General features: G+C 36.3%; 1 protein-coding gene across 5 annotated transcripts in view; it reads left to right on the top strand.

The window, feature by feature from the left end:
• The first annotated feature begins 315 nt into the window (after positions 1-315).
• The window catches only part of LOC111461814 (protein PIR), a 42,109-nt gene continuing 22,292 nt past the window's right edge, over positions 316-20,132 (top strand). For 3 of the 5 annotated variants that reach the window (XM_023105483.1, XM_023105484.1, XM_023105482.1), the window contains exons 1-10: positions 316-552; positions 766-838; positions 13,264-13,328; positions 15,148-15,225; positions 16,882-17,001; positions 17,075-17,145; positions 17,323-17,415; positions 18,842-18,911; positions 19,553-19,617; positions 19,873-20,068. In XM_023105483.1, coding sequence (XP_022961251.1) covers positions 499-552; positions 766-838; positions 13,264-13,328; positions 15,148-15,225; positions 16,882-17,001; positions 17,075-17,145; positions 17,323-17,415; positions 18,842-18,911; positions 19,553-19,617; positions 19,873-20,068 — 885 coding nt within the window. In that variant the 5' untranslated portion in view covers positions 316-498. Of the gene's footprint in view, positions 553-765; positions 839-13,263; positions 13,329-15,147; positions 15,226-16,881; positions 17,002-17,074; positions 17,163-17,322; positions 17,416-18,841; positions 18,919-19,552; positions 19,618-19,872; positions 20,069-20,132 lie in introns of those variants that run through there. The other 2 variants (XM_023105485.1, XM_023105486.1) reach the window with 2 other exon arrangements.

The raw sequence follows: 20,132 nt of genomic DNA, 5'->3' as shown, positions 1-20,132 counted from the left end.
ACGGAAATTAAACGACATTAAAAGCTATTTATTAAAACGAAGATGAAAATGTAACATGTCGATAAGTTGTTTCTCTCACTATAAAAAATTTTGCGCATAAATTTTTTTTTACGAAGTTGATAAATTATCATTCATAAAGTTTATGAGTATTTTTAAAATTATTTTAAAATTTTAAAATTTTAAAAATATTTTTAAAACAAAGTATTAATGGTTTTATGATATTTTTAAGCTTAATAATATTTTAAATATTTTTGAGTTAAAAATTATTATTTAAAAAAAAAAAAAAAAAAAAAAAATATATATATATATATACATTTTCCGGTCCCAAATAATTTCTTGAAGCACACTTCCTCAACTGAAATTCGGAGTAAAAACAAAGAAATCAACACGAAAGAAGAAAGCGAGTTTACCGAATCAGAACGATTTCAACTCAGATTCTTAGCTACTTATGATCTTAAACGAGACTGCTTCCTAGATCTCTCTTTGTTTGAGTCCTCCATGGCTGTCCCCGTCGAAGAAGCCATTGCTGCGTTGTCCACATTCTCCCTTGAGGTAATGCTTGACCAGTTTCAGAAATTATCATTTGCTTGTTTTATTGATGGTTTTTTGACTTTCGATGCTTTACTAATCGATTTTGTAAGACTTATTTCAGTTGTTCAGCTTTAAATTTAGTATGTTTTGGTCAGAAATGAGAATTCTGTAGTGGGGTTTTCTGCTGCAATTTGAATGCTTGCATTTCTTACATTCCGACTTCAATTCTTGTAGGATGACCAGCCAGAGTTGCAAGGACCTGGCGTTTGGGTGTCAACTGAGAGAGGCGCAACCGAGAGTCCAATAGGTATGCATTTTTTGGAGTTGTGTATGGATATCGAGCATCTAGATTTAGTACGGCTATGATTTTTGGAGTTGAAAAGAATGCCTGCTATTGAATGGTACCTTTTCTATTCTTCAAATGTGGGCGATCGTAATAGAAACTTTTGACTGGAACGGAACAGAGGATTTGTGGTGATTGTATTTTCATTGACAATTGCTAAGGATGAACTGAGAATAGAGTTGGAATATTATTGGCTATTGAAGTCCTCTATGTCCTCAAATTAGGGCTGACTTTATTGAGGCAAGCTTCTGTTGTCAAGGAACTATGTTGAGAGCTGCCCTCATCCGAGGCCATCATCTCTGTTAACATAGTATCAGTTAGCTGAGCGAATTAGCAAGTTCATTCTTTTGCTCATCGTTGCAAAGCTCACACACACGGTTACGATGAGAAACAACTTCTCATTGATATAATGAAGAAAAAAATAAGTATGCAAGAAATTAATGTAAGTAACGGGACTCAGATGATTTGAAAAGTGATTTAGAGTGTGAAATTTTTTTTATTGTTTATAATATATGTTATTATGTATAGTCGTTCTCTTAGTTTAGGGCTCTCATGTATACCTATACACATATATATGTGACCCACTAATATAACATACAACGAAGTATTTTTCCAATACTGTGTACATGGTATGAGAGCAATATCTAGAGTTTTAGAATATTTCTTTTTCTTTTGGCGGTTAAGGTTCCTTTTCCTAGACATAGGGCTAGTATATGAAGCTTGGATCATCACATTAGAGTGACCATTCCTCAACACTGCCCACCCTAAGAGGAGAGCCATCATTTGTCAGAAACACCGCGCGTGAGTTACACGCGCTACCAAACAGATCTATCTCCACTACCATGAGCTGAAGTGTGAAGGTGCATAGGTTGTTTGAATCAACTTCTATCAACTGAGTTTGTTTCGAGTTGTGTTTTTCAACTTGTTCGTGTGATTGGATTCGACAAAATCTCTTGAGTTTGTCTTGGGTTGTGTTGTTTGCATTGTGGTTTTGTAAATATTTGCAGTTTAGTTTGGTTTTCTCTTTGTTGAGCTTTATCTTCAGTCTGTCACTAATGACTGAGATGAAACAGATGGTGGTAACTAATGTAGCTCCCCTTACTTCCAAGATCACATAACATATGTTAAATGGTTCAAATTACTATGATTGAAGTCAGTGTATTAAATTTAATCTACGAAGCACTGGGTTGGATTATCATGACTGATGATTCACCCACAGATGACACAAAGAAGATTTGGTTTCGAGATGATGCTCAATTATATCTTCAAATAAAGAACTCAATTTACAAGTGAGGTAGTTGGCTTGGTAAATCATTGTAACTCTGTGAAAGCTATTAGAATTTTTATACTCAAGAAAATAACAAGTTCATAGAATGGTTGAAGTTTGCCTAATATTCTTTCGTTCAGAATATAGAGAAGACTCTGTTACGAGTTATTGTATGAAAATTAAGAAGATGTGTAGAACTTGCTTTGTTATTACCATTTAGTGCAGATATAAAAGTTCAACAAGCTCAAGGAGAAAAGATGGCTGTCAATTTGCTTATGAATGACTTTTCACCTGAATTTAGAAGGGCTAAAACACAAATTCTCTGAGTCTGAGATCCCTTATTTGAAAAGTTTATTTACTCAGTACAAATAGTTCAAAATCTGGTTTGTCTATTTCTCATATTTCTCAATTCAAGAGTGATCTTATTTGTAAGAATAGTAACTCCAAGGTTACTAAAGGGGTGAGCACCAATGTTCAAAGAACTGGTTATGATAATTGGAGACAAGACGTAGGAAATTGTATGTAATTATTGTCGTCAGCCCAGTCATATGAAACATGACTATCAAAAATTGTATAAGGGTCAACAACCTCAACATGCTTAGATTGCTTCCTCCAATGATACAATTGTGGAGTCAGAATCATTTCTGTAGTAGATTTTTCTAACTTTTAGTTGCACTAGGAATCATTGCAGGCACCATCCTTTCCCAATCTATTGCAACCATTTGTAAACTAGGTGTCACAATCGCACTTTCTAGGCAGTGGATTAACGATTGTGCGACGTTTGTTCTAACCTAGCGAACAAACCAACTATGTGAAAATCGGACTTTGTGGACAATCCTGACATATGGTCGAGCCTCGTCAGTAATCATGTTTTAGAAAACGTGGGCGAGGAAAATCGTTGAAAACAAGTTGAGATTAAGCATTGTGAAAGTCAATTGCATTGAAAAGATGTGGGCAAGAGAGATTACAATACTTGGTTGGGGGAGGTTTGATAACTACTAGGTACCCCTATATTACATTTTGAGGCGATTCAAGTTTGACAGGGTTAGACATGATTTTGCCGAATAGTCATACAATAGAAATGAACGAAGAAAGTAACACAACATGAAAGCAAGTAAAGGGGTTGGGCGTGTTGTGGGCATGCGGCCATGGGCAATACGTCCTGGGCAAGCATGATCATGACATCCTCCCCCAACTAAATGGTTGACGTCCCTGTCAACCGTCTATGTTCTAAATCTTCAATGTGGATTGCGGCGGAGTTCAGATCTTCGGCGCACTCCCAGCTAACTTCCTCTGTAGGGAGATTTTTCTATTTGACCAAGAGTTCTCGAACACTCCGTAGGTCTTCCGACTTTCCAAACTCTGTTAGCTAGGATCACTTGGACTTCTTTGTTGACCTGATATTTGATGTTGATTCCGAGCCTTATGACAACGTTGCGACTGTCATCGTTCGGATTGGGTTGGTAAGACTTCAGGTTGCTCACATGGATTACAAGGTGAATTTTCATTCATGTGGGCAATGCCACTTTGTAAGATATAACCTCGATTTTCTTGAGAACTTCAACTAGTCCTTCGTATTTCAAGTTTCTGGTCCTTTCAGCTTCGAAAACGGATCTGTTCTAGCCTTAGCTTGATGGACTTGGTCTCCTACTCGAAATTGGAGGGGCTGACGCTTATTGTTGACCACTTTTCTTGTGTTTAGAAGCTTTTTCTGAATACGTTCGAGCTATGTCGGTTGTCTACTTCCATTCTCTTGTGTTGGGCTTGTGGATTCTTCCCGGCGTATCGGTGGTCAATAATATGAGGCAAGGATGGTTGTCTTCCACTCACAATTTCAAACAGGCTCTTCCCAGTTGATGAACTAGATTGACAATTAAAACAAAATTGGACCACATCTAGTAGCGGGACCCAATTCTTCTGGCGAGAGTCAACGAAGTGTCGCAAATATTCCTCTAACAAAAAATTGAATCACTTAGTCTGTCCATTAGTCTGGGGATGGTAGCTCGAGGAGATGTTTAAGGTTGTCCCCAAGTAGGCGAATAATTCCATTTAGAATGTCCCAATAAATTTGATGTCTGTATCACTTATGATACTTGATGGAATGCCCCACAACTTCACAATGCCGCTTTTAAAGAATAGTTGGGCAGTCAATTTAGCCAAGCATATCTTGGACGTGGACACGAAGGTGGCATATTTCGAGAATTGGTCTATGATGACCAAGATGACTTCATGTTTGCCTACCTTCGGAGGTGTGTGATGAAGTCCAAGGACACATTTTTCCAAGGTCTTGTTGGTATTGGCCTCTTCGAGGAGACTCGAGACTTTTGCTCTTTCAACCTTGTCTAGTTGGCAGACGAGACATATCTTGATGTACTGCATTATGTCGTATCGCATGTTCGGTCAAAAGTTTCCCTTTTTCACTAAGGCATACTTGTATTGCTGCCCAGAGTGACCGACCCATAAAGTGTTGTGACATTCTTGGATGAGTTTCTTTTTGAGATCTCCGCTTTTGGGACATAGAACCAATTACCTTTTGTCAGCAGAAGGTCCCCATCGACCCAAAACTGTCTTGTCTTTCCGCCTTTGGTTAACTCGACAATTGCTTTGGCTGAAGGATCTCTTTGTAGGTGTTCCTGTATGATATCTCGCATCAACCTATTGTTCTTACTGGAATGAACGTGGACTAACATGCATAGGGCTGCAGGTTCGCCCTTCCGACTCAGTGCGTTGACAACTTGATTACTCTTTCCTGCTTTATGTTCGAACCTGAAGTCGAACTCAACTAATTTTTCTTGCCACCAGGCTTGCTTTGACATCAATTTTGGTTGGTCAAAGAAGTGGCAAATTGCACTTTTGTCTGTCCTCACCACAAAGTGAGATCCTAGCAAATATTGCCTCAACTCTAAGACAATGGATCGCAGCCAGCATTTCTTTTTTTTTAGACTTTTTTTTGAGACTGTGTATCTCCTTTCTGTATTGTTGAGCTTTCGACTTTCATAGGCAATGAGGTGACCTTCCTAGATAAGAACACTCCCAAAGACAAAGTCGGATGCATCCGTCTCTATTTCAAAAGGCTTAGAGACGTCTACCAAGTTGAGGAGAGGGCCTCTCGTCATGGTGGCCTTCAGATCTTCGAAGGCCTTTTGACATTCATCTGACCACAACTAGGAGTGGTCTTGCTTCAGTAGTTCTGTTAGTGGGGCGACTCACCTTGAAAACCCTTCAACGATCCGCCTGTAATAGTTTGCCAATCCCATTAAGGATCGTACTTTGGTTATTGAAGTAGGGGATTTTCCACTCTTGGATAACTTTTGCCTTATCGCTATCCAGGCTGATTTGCCCCAGGAAGTTGATACATTTTTGTGCAAAGGTGCATATCTCTCTTTTCACGTATAGCTGTTTTTGCCTCAACTTTTTAAAGACTAAGCGCATATGTATCTTGTGTTCCTCCAATGTGGCACTGTATACAACAATATCGTTGAGACAAACCACGAAGAATTGGTCCAAGCACTCATGAAAGACTTAGTTCATCGGGTATAGAACATAGCTGGAGCGTTTGTCAAGCCAAAGGGCATCACCATATCTTGTCACACAAGTGGTTTTCGGTTCATCTCCCTAAGCAATATGCATTTGGTAGTATCTCAACCTTAGGTCCAACTTCATGAAATATTTGACCCCATGAAGCTGGTTAAACAAGTCGGTAATAATCGATAATGGGTATTTATTGCGAACTGTCATTTTGTTAGGGCCTTGTAGTTAATACACAAACGTAATGTTCCATCTTTCTTTTTCTGAAACAACACAAGGGACCCTTATGGTGCTTTTGCTGGACGGATGAACCCTACCGCCAACAATTCATCTAATTGCTTCCTCAAATCGACTAGCTTTGGTGGAGCCATCCGATATGCATTCTTTGTCGGGGGTTTGACCCCTGTTAGGAGTTCGATTTCATGATCAATGCCCCGACGAGGTGCATAATCATGTAGGACGTCTTGAACTTCCTTCGGGACAGGATCAGTGGTGGTTACTTATCCACAAAAGGTATGGCCATAAATGTGGGCTTCTCTTGAGTGAGTCCTCTCTTGAGTTGCAGGGTGAATTATCAAGTTGCCCGACTATTTGATGCTTGCGAGTATTACGGTAGGATTGCAATCAGTAATTACTATGCACTTCGCCAATGGTATTGGGATGACTTTGTGTTCAAGAAGGAAGTCCATCCCAAGTGCCACGTCGAAGTCATCCATGCGAACCACGACTAGATCCATTTCTCCAGACCAAGCTCCCAATTTCAAAGAGACTCTCTTGAAGACCCCAATAATAGGTAGGGCCTTTGCATTAATCGCTTTCATTTTTCTAGAGTCTTTCTCTATTCGGAGTCCCAATCTTCGGGCTTCTTGGTCTTAGATGAAATTGTGGGCCGCGCCCGAGTCTACCAAGGTGCTTCTGCTGGGTCACAAATTTATCAATGCGTTGACAACGTTATCCCCTTCTCTCTCACTTCTTTCAGATCGATCTTCCTTTGAATGATTGATAAAAATTTCAACACTCTTATTCTAGGAGTATGATGGTCTTCCTCTTTTTCTACTGCCGGTTCGGCTCCTGGCTCATTACTCATCTTCCTTTGAATGACCAATAAAAATTTCAACGCTCACATTTTAGGAGTGTCGTGGTCTTCCTTTTTTTCTATTGCCGGTTCGGCTCCTGGGTCATTGCTCTCTTGATCAAGAATTGGAGTGTACTGAGGGGTGCTCGGTGAGGGTAATAGGAAAGTTAGTGCGGGCTTTTACTCAACATGCATTGTAAACTGGAGTCTTTCTTTGGAAATTGGTGTCACCCCCAAAGCTTAGGAGTCTTTTTGCGGTAGCAAATGCAACCGCAAGACCTTGCACCTTTTGTTCATATAATTTTGTTCTCACCCATGGTTGCAATCCTTAGACAAAGTAGATACTTTGTCCTTCTTGGACATATCTTTAATGTCCAACATCAAGGTCGAGAACTGCTTTACATAATCTCCGGTTCCTCCTGTGTGTTTCAATTCTCGCAGTTTTCACCTTGTTATGAACTCTACATTCTCGGGGAAGAACTGAGTCCTCCTCAACTCTTTCTTGAGGTCTTCCCACCAATTTATGGTGTATAACTTGCTTTGAATGTTGTTTACATTCGAACGCCACCATAGTTTTGCATCACCTACAACATACATTGTGACCATGGTAACTTTGGGTTCTTTGGAATAGTCGAAGACGGAATTTTTGAGTTCCTTTGCATCCCGTTTCCCTTTAAAGGCCTTGAGTTCTGGGATCTTTAGTTTGTTGAGGCTAACTTAAGCTTGATTTGGGGTTTGATTCTCTACGACCCGCATGATCAAGCTCAATTGGGTATTCATTTCGGCCATCTCTTCCTTGATGGCTTCTCTATTGTTGTCTTGAAATCTTTAGTCAACTCGCTGAAATGTTCTAGCATGGTCCTCTGTGTAATGTCTAGCTCTTCGACACGTCCTTCCATGTGTGCGACAGAACTCTCAGAGCTTCCTCCGCGTTCTGAGCTGTTCAATCGTGTAGCTCTTTCTTCTAGGGAGTCAATTCTGAATATCAATTCTTTGATTGACAACCCATCCAGGCAGGTGCCCATTGCGTCGATTTCATCGACTTTTCTACTCAATTCTGTCACTCGACCTTTCAAGAAGTGGACAATGTCGAAGATTTCTTTTAAGAAGGACATGTCATATTCGATCTCAGTGAGTCACTCAACTTGCGACTTAGCCAACTTCTTTAGTGCGAACATCGTTTTGGTCTTTGATGCCACTAGAAGCTAACAAAGCTCTGATACCCCTTGTTACAATCACACTTTCTAGACAACAGACTAGCGATTGTGCGAGGAAAATCGGACTTTGTGGACAATTCTAGCGTAGGGTCGAGCCTCAAGCCATGTTTTGAGAGAAAATGTTCTAGAAAACATGGGCGAGGAAAATTGTTGCAAACAAGTTGAAATTAAGCATTGTGAAAGTCAATTGTATTGAAAATATTTGGGCGAAGGAGATTATAATACTTGTTCGTGGGAGGTTTAATGACTACTTGGTCCCCCTGTAGTACATTTTGAGGCAATTCAGGTCTAGCAGGGCTGGACATGATTTCGTCGAATAGTCATACATTAGAAATGAATTAAGAAAGTAATACAATATAAAAGCAAGTAAAAGAGGTTTGGCGAGTGGGCATGCGGCCATGGGCAATAGGTTCTGGACAAGCATGACCATGACACTAGATACCATACCTACATCCTCTTCCAAATGGATCATAGACTTTGTGCTGCAACCCATATAACAAGGTAGTTTTCGCTTTGGCAGGCATATCAACATCTTCTGTCTTGGATCTATCACCCATAAATTAACACCATCTCTCTTTGTCTTCTCTTTTACCTTTGCTTCAACTTTCTTCTAACTTGATTTTTGTTAGTAAACTCACTTGTTACAACTATTTTGTTTTCTTTTTTTTCCTTGCTATTGCTTGTCTCAAAATCGTATGACGAAGAAGATTATTGGTAAAGAATATAAATCGGGGGTCTTTACATTTTCTATCACCAAATATCAAAAGTTGTGATCTGCTATGGAGTTGCATCCCCATGTGATTTGTATCAATTTGCCAAATTTCATCGTCTTAGTTCCAATCCTAGACATTTGGGGTTCATGTCCAATCGTGTTTCAAATAGGATTTTGATATTTTGTTACATTGATTGACAATTATTCTCGTTTGACTTGGTTATATTTAATAAAAAAAATAGTTTTGAGTTACTTTCTTACTTTTGTGCTTTCCATGCTGAAATTGAAGCTTAGTTTAATGTCTCTCTTTAAACTTTGCGCACTGATAATGTTGGTGACTATTTTTCTCATATGCTTGATCTTATGTAAAAATGGTGTTATTCATTAATCTTCATCTATTGATACTCCATCCCAAAATGAAGCTGCTGAATGAAAAAATAGGCACGTACTTGATTATCCTTTCAAATGCATGTTACAAAGCATTTTTGGGCCAACACAATTTCCATAACTTGCTTCTTGATTATAGAACGCCTTTATCTTTTTTAATTGGTGAGATACCTTGTTGTGTTCTTTTTCCAACAAAATCTTTGTTCCTGGTTGCACAAAAACTATTTGGTTGCACTTGTTTGGCTCGAGATGTTTCTCTCATCGAACCAAGTTAGACCCCAAATCCTTGAAATGCATATACCTTAGCTGTTCTCATGTTAAAAAAGGATATCGTTGTTATTATCCTAGTCTTAGCAATGATTTCTCCTGGTGTTACATTTTTTGAAGATGTCTTTTTACTCCATCACTATTGAGCCAGTTTTAAGGGGAGGATGTCAATTAGATTATCTCTCTAGCCTCTTCCCCTACTCCATGTTCTTTAATTTCTATTCCTCCTTGCCCACCCATTACTCAAGTGTATTCTAGGCGGCCACCACAACAACCTTCAGGCACGTGTCCTATGCCAGTAGTTTCTTCGACATTGAGCTTCCCATTGCCTGTTGTGAAGTTTAAACACGTGTACTTAGCCTACTTCTTCATTTGTTCTTATAACCAATTGTCATCGCCCGAATTCTTCTATTACATCACTTGATTCTACTTCTATCCCTAACTCAGTTATTAAAAGATCAAACCTAAAATATTTTATTTTTTTAATTATTAAAAATCGTTACAATAAAAAATTGTGAATGAAGATTTAAATGACAAGTAAATGTAGTTTAAAATTTAAATGGTGCATAAAACCCAATAAGTTATTGCCCACGAAATCAAGCTCAATATTAAAAACGACATTAAAATTAGCCCATTTAAGAGAAAGAACCACTAAAATATGTTTCCCTTCCCCCTCTCCCAGGCTTCTTTCCATTCCCCTTCAAAGTCTCTTCCCTTCACCCCTATCATGCTTTCCTCCCTCTCTAGTCGTTCGTTTGATCTTCCTCCCTTCACCGCATCTTTGCAGCCACCATGCTTCTGACCAACACTGCCGTTTTTGACCAATGTCGTCGCCGATCGCCACTCTCCAACGTCACTTCTGATCATAAAGATTTGGATTTTTTTGTGTTTTGTCCTAGGCGTGTCATGTCCATCACATATTTGTAATTATAAAAAAAGGACACAAATTTTAATGTGTCTGACACTATTTGGAGTGTGTGCAGACGTATTAGTGTTGGACACATGTCTAATGTCTAAATCGCACTCTTGCGGCAACGGGACAGCGATTGTGTGACACTTGTTCTAATCTAGCGAACAAGTCAGCCGTGAGAAGTTCAGACTTTGAGGACAATGTCGGTGTATGCTCGAGCCTCGAGTCATATTCGCGAGAAATGTTTTAGAAAACGTGAGCGAGGAAATACGTTGAAAACAATTTGAAAGAAAACAATGTTATAAGCTAAAAGAGAATAGGCAATAACAACGGCTTTGATAGCATATAACTTGGGTAGGAAGAAGTGACAACTAGTCATATCCCCATATAGTACATTTTGGGGCATTTTAACCCTGATGGATATAGCCATGGTTTTGGTGAATGGTCATAGTAAATGGCTATCTAATATGAAAACAAGTAAAAAGAGGTTTGGAACGGGTGTGCGGCCATGGACAACATGTCTTGGACAAGTATGATCCGGACATCCGTCATGCGGCCACAGGCAATGCGCCTTTGAACAAGCATTACTGTGACATCTAACACAAACATTTTGTACAAAATATGTCTGTGCTTCCTAGTAGGCAAACGTGGAAACCTTAACTAAGAATAATAAAATTACAATAAAGGACAAAAGATTAATAAGCTCCAATATTCACATATATATAGGCCAAATCGGTAGATTTAAGAGGTATTGAGAATCTAAAGGCGTGGAATGAGACTTTGTTGGCTAAGTGGTTGTGGCACTTTCCTCAGAGTTTGGTATCTTATGACATTCGGTTATGGTATGTGTGCACCCATCCTTTTAATTGGTTATTCGGCGAGGTCTTGAGAGGTACTATCTAAAATCGCTAGAAAGCCATCTCTAATCGGCTTCCTTTCTTCCCTCACCCTGTTCATGGCACAGTGGGCTATGGGATGGATATTCTTTTGGGAGCATAAGTTGTTGGGGGATAGACCCTGCTGTTTCCTTGATTATACAACTTGTCTACTATGAAATATCATTCGGTGATTTCTATTCTTCCCACCTCTGGGAGCTCTTGTGTTTTCTAAAGCTTGAGGAGCACTGAAGTAGCCTTTTGAAGCTTAAGAACAAGGCACAACTTTGTTTTGTGAGGTGCACAATAGAAAAATATAAGTTAATTTTAATACATGGAGACAAATAGTATGATGAATATTAAGATGATGCAAAGTTAACAAAATAGAGCTTTTAATTGAGATTGTAAGAATATTCATGCATTTCTTCCTTCAAATTGAAAAAGTTAAAAAATGAAAATAGGAAATGAGGCTTAAGGTGTTGAGGTGCACACCACAAGCATTGAGGCACGCACCTCAATTGGGCTTTCATTAAGGGAGCCTTCTTCATGAAGCAATGTGCAGAGGCTGCATTCTGGGCTTAAGCGTGCCTAGGAAACCCTTGTTAAAATCAAGGAATTTAGTAAAAAATAGACTTGTATACCATGTGTTTTGTACTCAGTATTGAAAGAATACCCATGGTACTCACAACTCCGTCCAAGATGAGATAAATAGGGATAGCGAAGAAATAGGCTAAGTACACGTGCGCTTACCTTTTACGATGGAGAATACAAAACTCATCACTTAGTCCTGTATTGGATGTCTTAGAATATTCTGATATTGGACGTGTCTGAAGGTTGCTGTTGTGCTGTAGCACAACTTCTTTATCTTAGAAGATTGTTTGTACAAAAAAAACCTTTCGAAAGTAAGTTCATTATCTTTGTAAGTTCTTTTATTCCTTTCTTGCCAAGCAATCTAAAAGAAAGTCCTAACAAAGTGTATCCACAACAACTTCTTTTCCTTGCTTAAGTGACGACCCAATAACACAAGGGTGAGGAGAAAATATGGTTCATGTGGTAGAACCATCAACCAATCAAAAGCTGAAAGCATTTGGTTCCATAATCTCGATGCATACAGGAAAAAAACAAAAGGGTGGCTTTGACTTTAATCAATGGCATTATCTTTTGTTAAAAAAGGATGTTTGACAGTGGTTAGGTGGACTCAAAGTCAAACCTTATATACTTTGGTAACAATTCAGTTACAATACGTCAAATCTCATTTTTCCCTAATTCCATTAGTCCTTTTGCTGGATACTTTATTCAAGATTTCTGTTTAAATTAGCAAGCATTTATTTTCCCTTGTAATTCCGTTATTTTACTTTACTGTTTTATTGCTTTCTTTTGTATCTATAGAGCATTAGCCTCTTTTCATTATATCAATGAAAAACTTTGTTTCTTGTTTTTTTTTTAAAAAAGGTCAAATGTTATAAGACCAAATGAAAGTGCTTTATCCTCGAATCTTTTCTGATTGAAGTTTTAAATGAAGCAGTATATTGAGTTCCTGTTATGATTCCATAAATTCAAGGAGGTGGTAGTAGAATTCAGCTGAAGCATTTAACTATATATCTTTTATTTTATATCTGTCTTTCAATTGTTTAAATTGTTGCTGAACGTGGTGCGCCTGTCTTTTTCCAAGTATTTTATATCAGTAAAATTCTCTAGCTTGTAGTTGATGTTCTCAGATAATTAGTGTTAAATTTAGTATTATTGCTACGTGTAATGATCCACGACTGACACTTAGTTATTTTCGATTCTTGTAATTTTTTTATTTGAGTTTATAGTTTGAAGATCTCTCATCCTCCTTATGTTCTAATATTCATTTTGTTATAAGAGGGGAAAGGGGTCAAGGAGTAAAATACTCTAGCTTGTAGTTGATGTTCTCAGATAATTAGTGTTAAATTTAGTATTATTGCTACGTGTAATGATCCACGACTGACACTTAGTTATTTTCGATTCTTGTAATTTTTTTATTTGAGTTTATAGTTTGAAGATCTCTCATCCTCCTTATGTTCTAATATTCATTTTGTTATAATATATTTTGTTTTTCTGTATAACGGCATCCTTCAATATAAGATGATTCATTATTACGTAACTGATATAGAATTTCTGTTGCAGAGTACAGTGATGTTTCCGCATATCGTTTATCTCTAGCAGAAGACACCAAAGCTCTCAATCAGTTGGTATGCTGTTTTACTTTTCATGTCAAATATTTAATTCTATTCTTTTATCTGTGAACATTAACTAACTTTTCATTCATAAAGAAACGTGGCAATGTGTTTTCCAACCCCCAAATGTTCTTTCCTCTCTCATCCCGTTCTTTTACCTCTTCCTCCACCACCTCCAACCTCTAGCTTCCTCATCGCAGTTTGGTTTCAAGCTTAGTGGCTTCGTCATATTAGTTCATTCAAATAAGTTTTTAGCTATGAAAGTGCAAAGTTGTTGTGAGAATAATCTTCTTATCTCCCTTGTTCAGAATTCTTTGCATTGGTTGAAAAATGTTGTTCAAATTACCACACGATAAACTCTAATCACATTAAGTGAAGTCAAATTTTATTAAAGTTGGACTCAAGTTGCAATTAATGCCACATTAAAGAAGAATCAAGCTTCATTTATGCAACAATGGATTCAAGCTACTTCAAGTGAGGTTTCATCATTCTTGGATGGTTACAAATTCTTGGATGGCGGATTGAAACCTACTATTTTCATATTTATGGTGTTTCATTAGTATATTTTTAGTTTTAAGATTTTTTATTTACTTTTTATGTTACATTTTCATAATGGCTAATTATGGTCGTAAAGTACGAAGGATACAACTCTTGAAATACCTCATATAAAGGTCAATGATATCATTTTGAGGCTATATAAAGCTACAAATGTTGTCTTTATAAAGAGAGACTTGAAAAATGTGGTAAAAAGAGCATTTGTGCTTTCTTTTAGCTTAAAGCGACGTTTCTTTGCAATTCTATATAGCTTAGGTTGCATGCTTAGAATTATTTAAGCTTAATTTGATCAATCTTGCTTGTGGAGTGATTCAAATCTCAAACAAGTTTTATTGTCTTGAATTATTTGATCAATAAAGCAATCCAAATCCGGGGGGCCACCTTGACTCCTCTCTTCTCGAGAATTCATACATCCCTTATCAATATATGGACAGCTATCTCTCAAGCAGAGGTTTAGGTTCGGCCTTAATGGAAAAATAAAACAGGGCACTTGACAACGTATCTTCACCAACCAAGAACTACGAGATCACCCCTTTCATTCTGGGGCGACAGAGGGGTCGTACCATTCGAGTCTTTTTTTCAATGCTTACTATTTCTTGGGTTGATTTCTTATCATTTTAGGTTCTTGGATATTTTAGATCTAAAGGTTTTTTTTTTAATAAGGTTGTTAGATCGAATTCCCCGGAGTTTTATATCATTTAGATTTTCTTGATCTGATTGGCTAGGTTTTTCTTATCATGAACCTTTTTAAATTAACTTCAGTAATTTAATGATTGACAATCAGAATGGAGAGAGTTCTATGTCTAATCCTAAAGCTCCTAGAGTCTGGGTAAGAGAGGAACAAGAAGTTTTTACAAATTTTAGCAGTTTATTTGTGGTTTCCTGGTCGTTTGCTCACAATAGTTGGAACGACATTAAAAATTTATTAGAACATTTTCAAGTCTCCTTTACAGTTAATCCGTATATGACAGATAAGGCTTTGTCGAAAGTGAAAAAGTTCATAGACTGTAAGTTCTGGGATGCAAAATGGAGACTCATCAGTGATATGCGTTCGAAAATCGAGAAATGGTCAAGGGAAAAACATTTCTATAATTTTATTGAAACCCAGTTTCTATAATATTGGAACAATCTATAATATTGGAGCAATCTTTACATTGGAATGAGTAATTTCTTGTCGATAATTCGTCTTAAACCATTTAAGTTCACTTTTTTGCTGCAATTTCTCTGTAATGTTAATATGTTTTCAATCTCGCTGTTTGCTGATATTACTCATTTGCAGAATGCACTTATCCATGAGGGGAAGGAGATGGCATCGGTGCTTTATACATATAGAAGCTGTGTTAAAGCACTTCCACAGGTTAAAATGCTGTATGAAAGTATTTAATATTAAGAGTTGCACATGTAATATTTATTTCTACCATTCATGAATGTGATTTTCTTGATAGACAACAGTTTTGTTTGTAAGCATCATGAAATAAAAATTGGATCATATTATGTGACGATGTGTTGAGCTCACAGGTCCAAATGTGTCAAGTTAATATTTGTAATGCATTGGTAATTTGTAATTGCGGAAAAACTCTAGGCAAGGTGGCAATAATTTTTTTCTTCTTTTTGACATGGTGCAACAACTTTTGATGTCAATCATACTTTTGTTTTTTAGATGAAACAACAACTTTCATTGATAATGAATGAAAGAATACAAGGGCATACAAAAGGAAAAAAAAAAAAAAAAAAAAAAAAAAAATACAAACCCCTAAAATGGAAGCCCCTTATAGGAAAGGACTCCCATTGTGCAAAACAGAGCCTATAGAATAATTGCAAAAGCTCTTCGAAGTCGAAGCCCAAAGAGAAATATGAAATTTAATGAGGAATTAAACATCCAAAGGTTCCCTCTCCAAACCTCTAAAGATCCCATACTATAACCCATACCTTGGGAAGCTGTAAAAATTGGTCATTTTCATGAAAAGGCGGATGGAGGAGGATCGTCTTGATTATATCACTGGTATTCCTATGGCGGGCTAGCAAGAACTTGAATGTCTGTATTAAATAACTCAAAATAAATTTCACAAACTCGCATCTCTAAAGAATATGATCCAGGTCTTCCTTTGCGTTCAGATGGAGAATGCAACCAAACAAGCCAGCAAACAAGGGAAACTTCCTTGAAAGCCAATCCAAAATGTTAACTCATCTGTGTAGAACCTGCCAACTAAATAACTTTTTGGTAGAGATTTTAATATCACTTACTGCATTCATGAGAGATCCCCAATTGGAAGGCAAATGAAGGGCGGGAGAAAGTTTAATAAACTTATTGAAGATCTTGGTATGCTGGAACTACCTCTGTCAAATGCTCTGTTCACATGGTCAAGGACGTGGGATGAAACTTCTCACTCATTATTTGACCGGTTCTTTGTTTCTAAGTAATGGAAGATTAGCTTGTATTTTTTTTCTCTAATTAACAGCTCAAGCTGATCGATTTTGTTGTGTCTGTTGTAATGAAGAATTGTGTCAAGAACTACACTAATTGGTGCAAGTATTTGGATCGTAGAAGTAGTCCTTGGTTTCCATATATGTAGCAGGAAGTGCAGCATTAGAAAGTCTCTATTCATGGCTTTAGTTTTTCAGGGAAAAGCTGCAAATATGAGAACATTTTTTTGTCTCCATTTAAACCTTCTAACCTTGAACCTTTTTCTTTCTGTACACATCAATAAAAGTGTTGTTCATTGTTAAAAAAAAAACATAGTGAAATTGAACTACGTGTCATCTCACCATCAAAACAATACCAAGGACAAGCTTTGATGAACTAACTTCAAGCCTGACTTGTATAATATATACAATTCCACTTGAGAGGGTATAATTTTTTTATTTGGTTAATCGTACCTTTTTCCTAAATTATAGTTATATTTCTTTTTCTTAAATTCTTGTCATGCTAAATTTTCTTGTATTTGTTTCCTATGTTGAATAAGAAATTAATTTCTCCCAAAACTAAGCTTATTGGTTTATAAAACTTTGACAGTTACCTGAGTCTATGAAGCAAAGTCAAGCTGACCTATATTTGGAAACGTATCAAGTTTTGGACTTGGAAATGAGTCGTCTACGTGAGATTCAGAGGTGGCAAGCATCAGCTGCATCGAAGGTATTGCTTTTAGTGAATTGTTCCATTATTGTTAATCTAAATTATTGATTTATGTAGGTTGTCTTTTATGCAGCTTGCTGCTGATATGCAACGTTTCTCGAGGCCTGAGAGGCGCATTAATGGCCCATCAGTTACTCATCTCTGGTCTGTTATGATATGTGGTAGATCATATTTCGGTGTTAATTTTAGCAATTTACCATCAAGGAAGTTTGAACTCATGCTTCTCTAGCATACAATTAGACTATCAGTTATCCCCCAACGTTGGGAAATTTTAGTTTTACGTCAATTTGAATATTTCTAATTAAACTTTTTACACCCTAGGTCAATGCTGAAATTGCTTGATGTTTTAGTTCAACTTGATCATCTTAAAAATGCTAAGGCAAGCATACCCAACGACTTCTCTTGGTATAAAAGGTAGGTGAACATCTTTTTTTGTCTTTATGATTTATGATTTAGTGGATGTGAAAGAGAAATTTTGATTATGTTTGAGTTCATCCACAATTTACTCCTCTTTCGCAAGCTGTTTGTCTAGTTCTTTCTATTTGTTCTTTGTAAAGAAACTGAAAATTTTCATTAAGATATAAAAAGTTGGAAAAGTTACATACAAACAAAATAGAGAAAAAAAGAGACCTCCCCGACTGTAGGCTAACATATGTATGCATTGTTTACTGTAAAGAACGACATTATATATATATATATATATATATATATATATATGTTTTTTCTCCTTTTTGGGTCGAACTCTTCTACATCAGAGGCCAGTAAAAAATAAAGTTATTTGAAAAGAGAGATACTGGGATTGGTTTCCATATGAAACGTTTGGGTTGTCCTTTAGTCTGTCTGTTTGGAGTTATTCTTTTACGTGTTTGGGTTCTAGCTAGCCAGACACAAAAATTAAAGGGAGATGATTGAGGAGTTCTTTCTTCATTTGCCGCATAGGGAGGAGAGGTTCTTGTGGTTACCAGGGGTTTGTGCTTTAGTGTGGGATCTTTTGAGAGGGAGAAACAATGGAACCTTTATCCGAGTGATTCCTATTTTTTTTGAAAAAGAAAAAAAAAAAAAAAAAAAAAAAAAGAAAGAAAGGAGTTATAGTGACGTTTGGTCCCTTGTTTGGTTTTATGCAAACCAAACCTAGATCAATTGAAATGAAACTAGTTTCACATTAGGATATGGTCAACGAAAAAGAGAAAAAGAGTATTTGTTCTTACCTCAAGGTTGAAATGCTCCATAAGTTGTTTCCTTTCTCTCACTCTTCTTTGTTTCCTTTGAAAATATTTATTATATCAACGAGAAGTTCATATCTTATTTAGAGAAAAGAAATTTGAATGTGTGAAAATCACATCTGCAAAGTTTGGCTTCCCATTCTTATTCTTGGAGAGGCCAGTTGGTGTAGCCTAATGGATTAAAGGAGAAAATTCTCCAAGAATCAAATCGAAGTCTTTATTATTCATTAAAAGTTATTGGATACATGAGGGCAATTCTCTAGGAAAATAATAGGATTTGAAGTACAGAAAGGAAATTAAATAGGAAAACTAAAATCCAAATAGGAAACTAAAGAAGATTATTCAAGGATTAAACCAAGATTAATATGAATTTCCCCCAATTTTGCCTAATCCTACTACTTCACCAATCAACTGCGAGAGTTTTATGTTGGCCAAATATCTTTCAAGTGTTACATAATTTCCAAATTATTGACTTTAATTTTATTGTGGAATTATTTTATTATCTGTTTATGCATGTGAATGTAAATAATATGAAAGGTCTGGTATTGATAGAAGTTTCTGGCTAGTTATAAAAAGTATATATATATATATATTTTTTTTTTTTTCCCTTTCTCCAGGACCTTCACACAAGTCAGTATTCAGTGGCAAGATTCTGATTCAATGAGAGAAGAATTAGATGACTTACAGGTTTTTGGTACTACCCCTAAAATGTTATGTTGTATATGTGATCAAGGGCTGTAGAGTCAGGATATGAGCCATATATAGTCTATTTGGTTGCTTAGGATTTCAAGTGGTTTCAAATCCTAACTGATTTCAAATGAATTATTATTATTTTTTTGTTATCCCATAAAATAGTAGGATTTGAAATTTTAAGTTAAATTACTTATTTAGCCTTAACTGATTTCAAATGATAGTATTTTGCAAAAGTTCATATTATTTTGAGTTAAATTACTTATTTAGCCTTATCATATTTTAATCCCTTATTAATAAATCAAGATTAAAAGCCTATAAGTAAACTTTTTCACTTTCTTTTCCTTGCTTGGAAACATCCAAAAAAAAAAAAAATTATATTCATTTCTAGTATTTTTTGTTCCAAACAAGATATATATATATATATATATATATATATATATATATATTTAAAAATCATTTCTTGGATTTCAAGTTACATGATTTAAAAAATAATTTCTTGAATTTTCTTGATTCCGAATGGAGGGTAGTTAATTATGAAATAATGCTTTGTTGGCTTGGCACTGTAATATCATTTATCCTTTTAACTTTCTTTGTTTTCTCTTTCCTTCTATTTTTTGCTATCTATTTCGCAACAGATTTTCTTAAGCACACGATGGGCCATTTTATTGAATCTGCATGTTGAGATGTTTCGTGTAAACAAGTATCCTTACTTTTAGACGTCTTCCAAATGAAGAGGATTGAATTCAGGGACTCTAAATTATATTACTTGATTTGTCTTGAAGTTCTACAAAAGTTATGTTGGTACCAAAAAAAAAAAAAAAAAAAAAAAAAAAAAAAAAAAAAANATTTGTCTTGAAGTTCTACAAAAGTTATGTTGGTACCAAAAAAAAAAAAAAAAAAAGAAAAGAAAGAAAAGAAACCTTTCATCTTTTTAGACTTCCTTGACGTGAAATAGTGTAGAAGACATTCTTCAGATCCTCATTGTCTTTGCTGTGGAGTCCTTGGAGTTGGATTTTGCACTTCTATATCCAGAGAGGCATGTGCTTTTACGTATTCTGCCTGTTCTTGTCGTATTAGCAACATCATCAGAGAAGGACAGCGAATCACTTTATAAGAGGGTGAAGATCAACAGACTCATTAACATCTTTAAGGTATTGCAGGCTTTAGAATGATAACCAAACCACTGATTTTTTATTACTTAGAAGACAGATTAGA

The sequence above is a fragment of the Cucurbita moschata genome, unplaced genomic scaffold (assembly GCF_002738365.1).
Source record: "Cucurbita moschata cultivar Rifu unplaced genomic scaffold, Cmos_1.0 Cmo_Scf00025, whole genome shotgun sequence".
Classification (NCBI taxonomy): Eukaryota; Viridiplantae; Streptophyta; class Magnoliopsida; order Cucurbitales; family Cucurbitaceae; genus Cucurbita; species Cucurbita moschata.
This window is presented reverse-complemented; position numbering and strand designations above follow the sequence as displayed.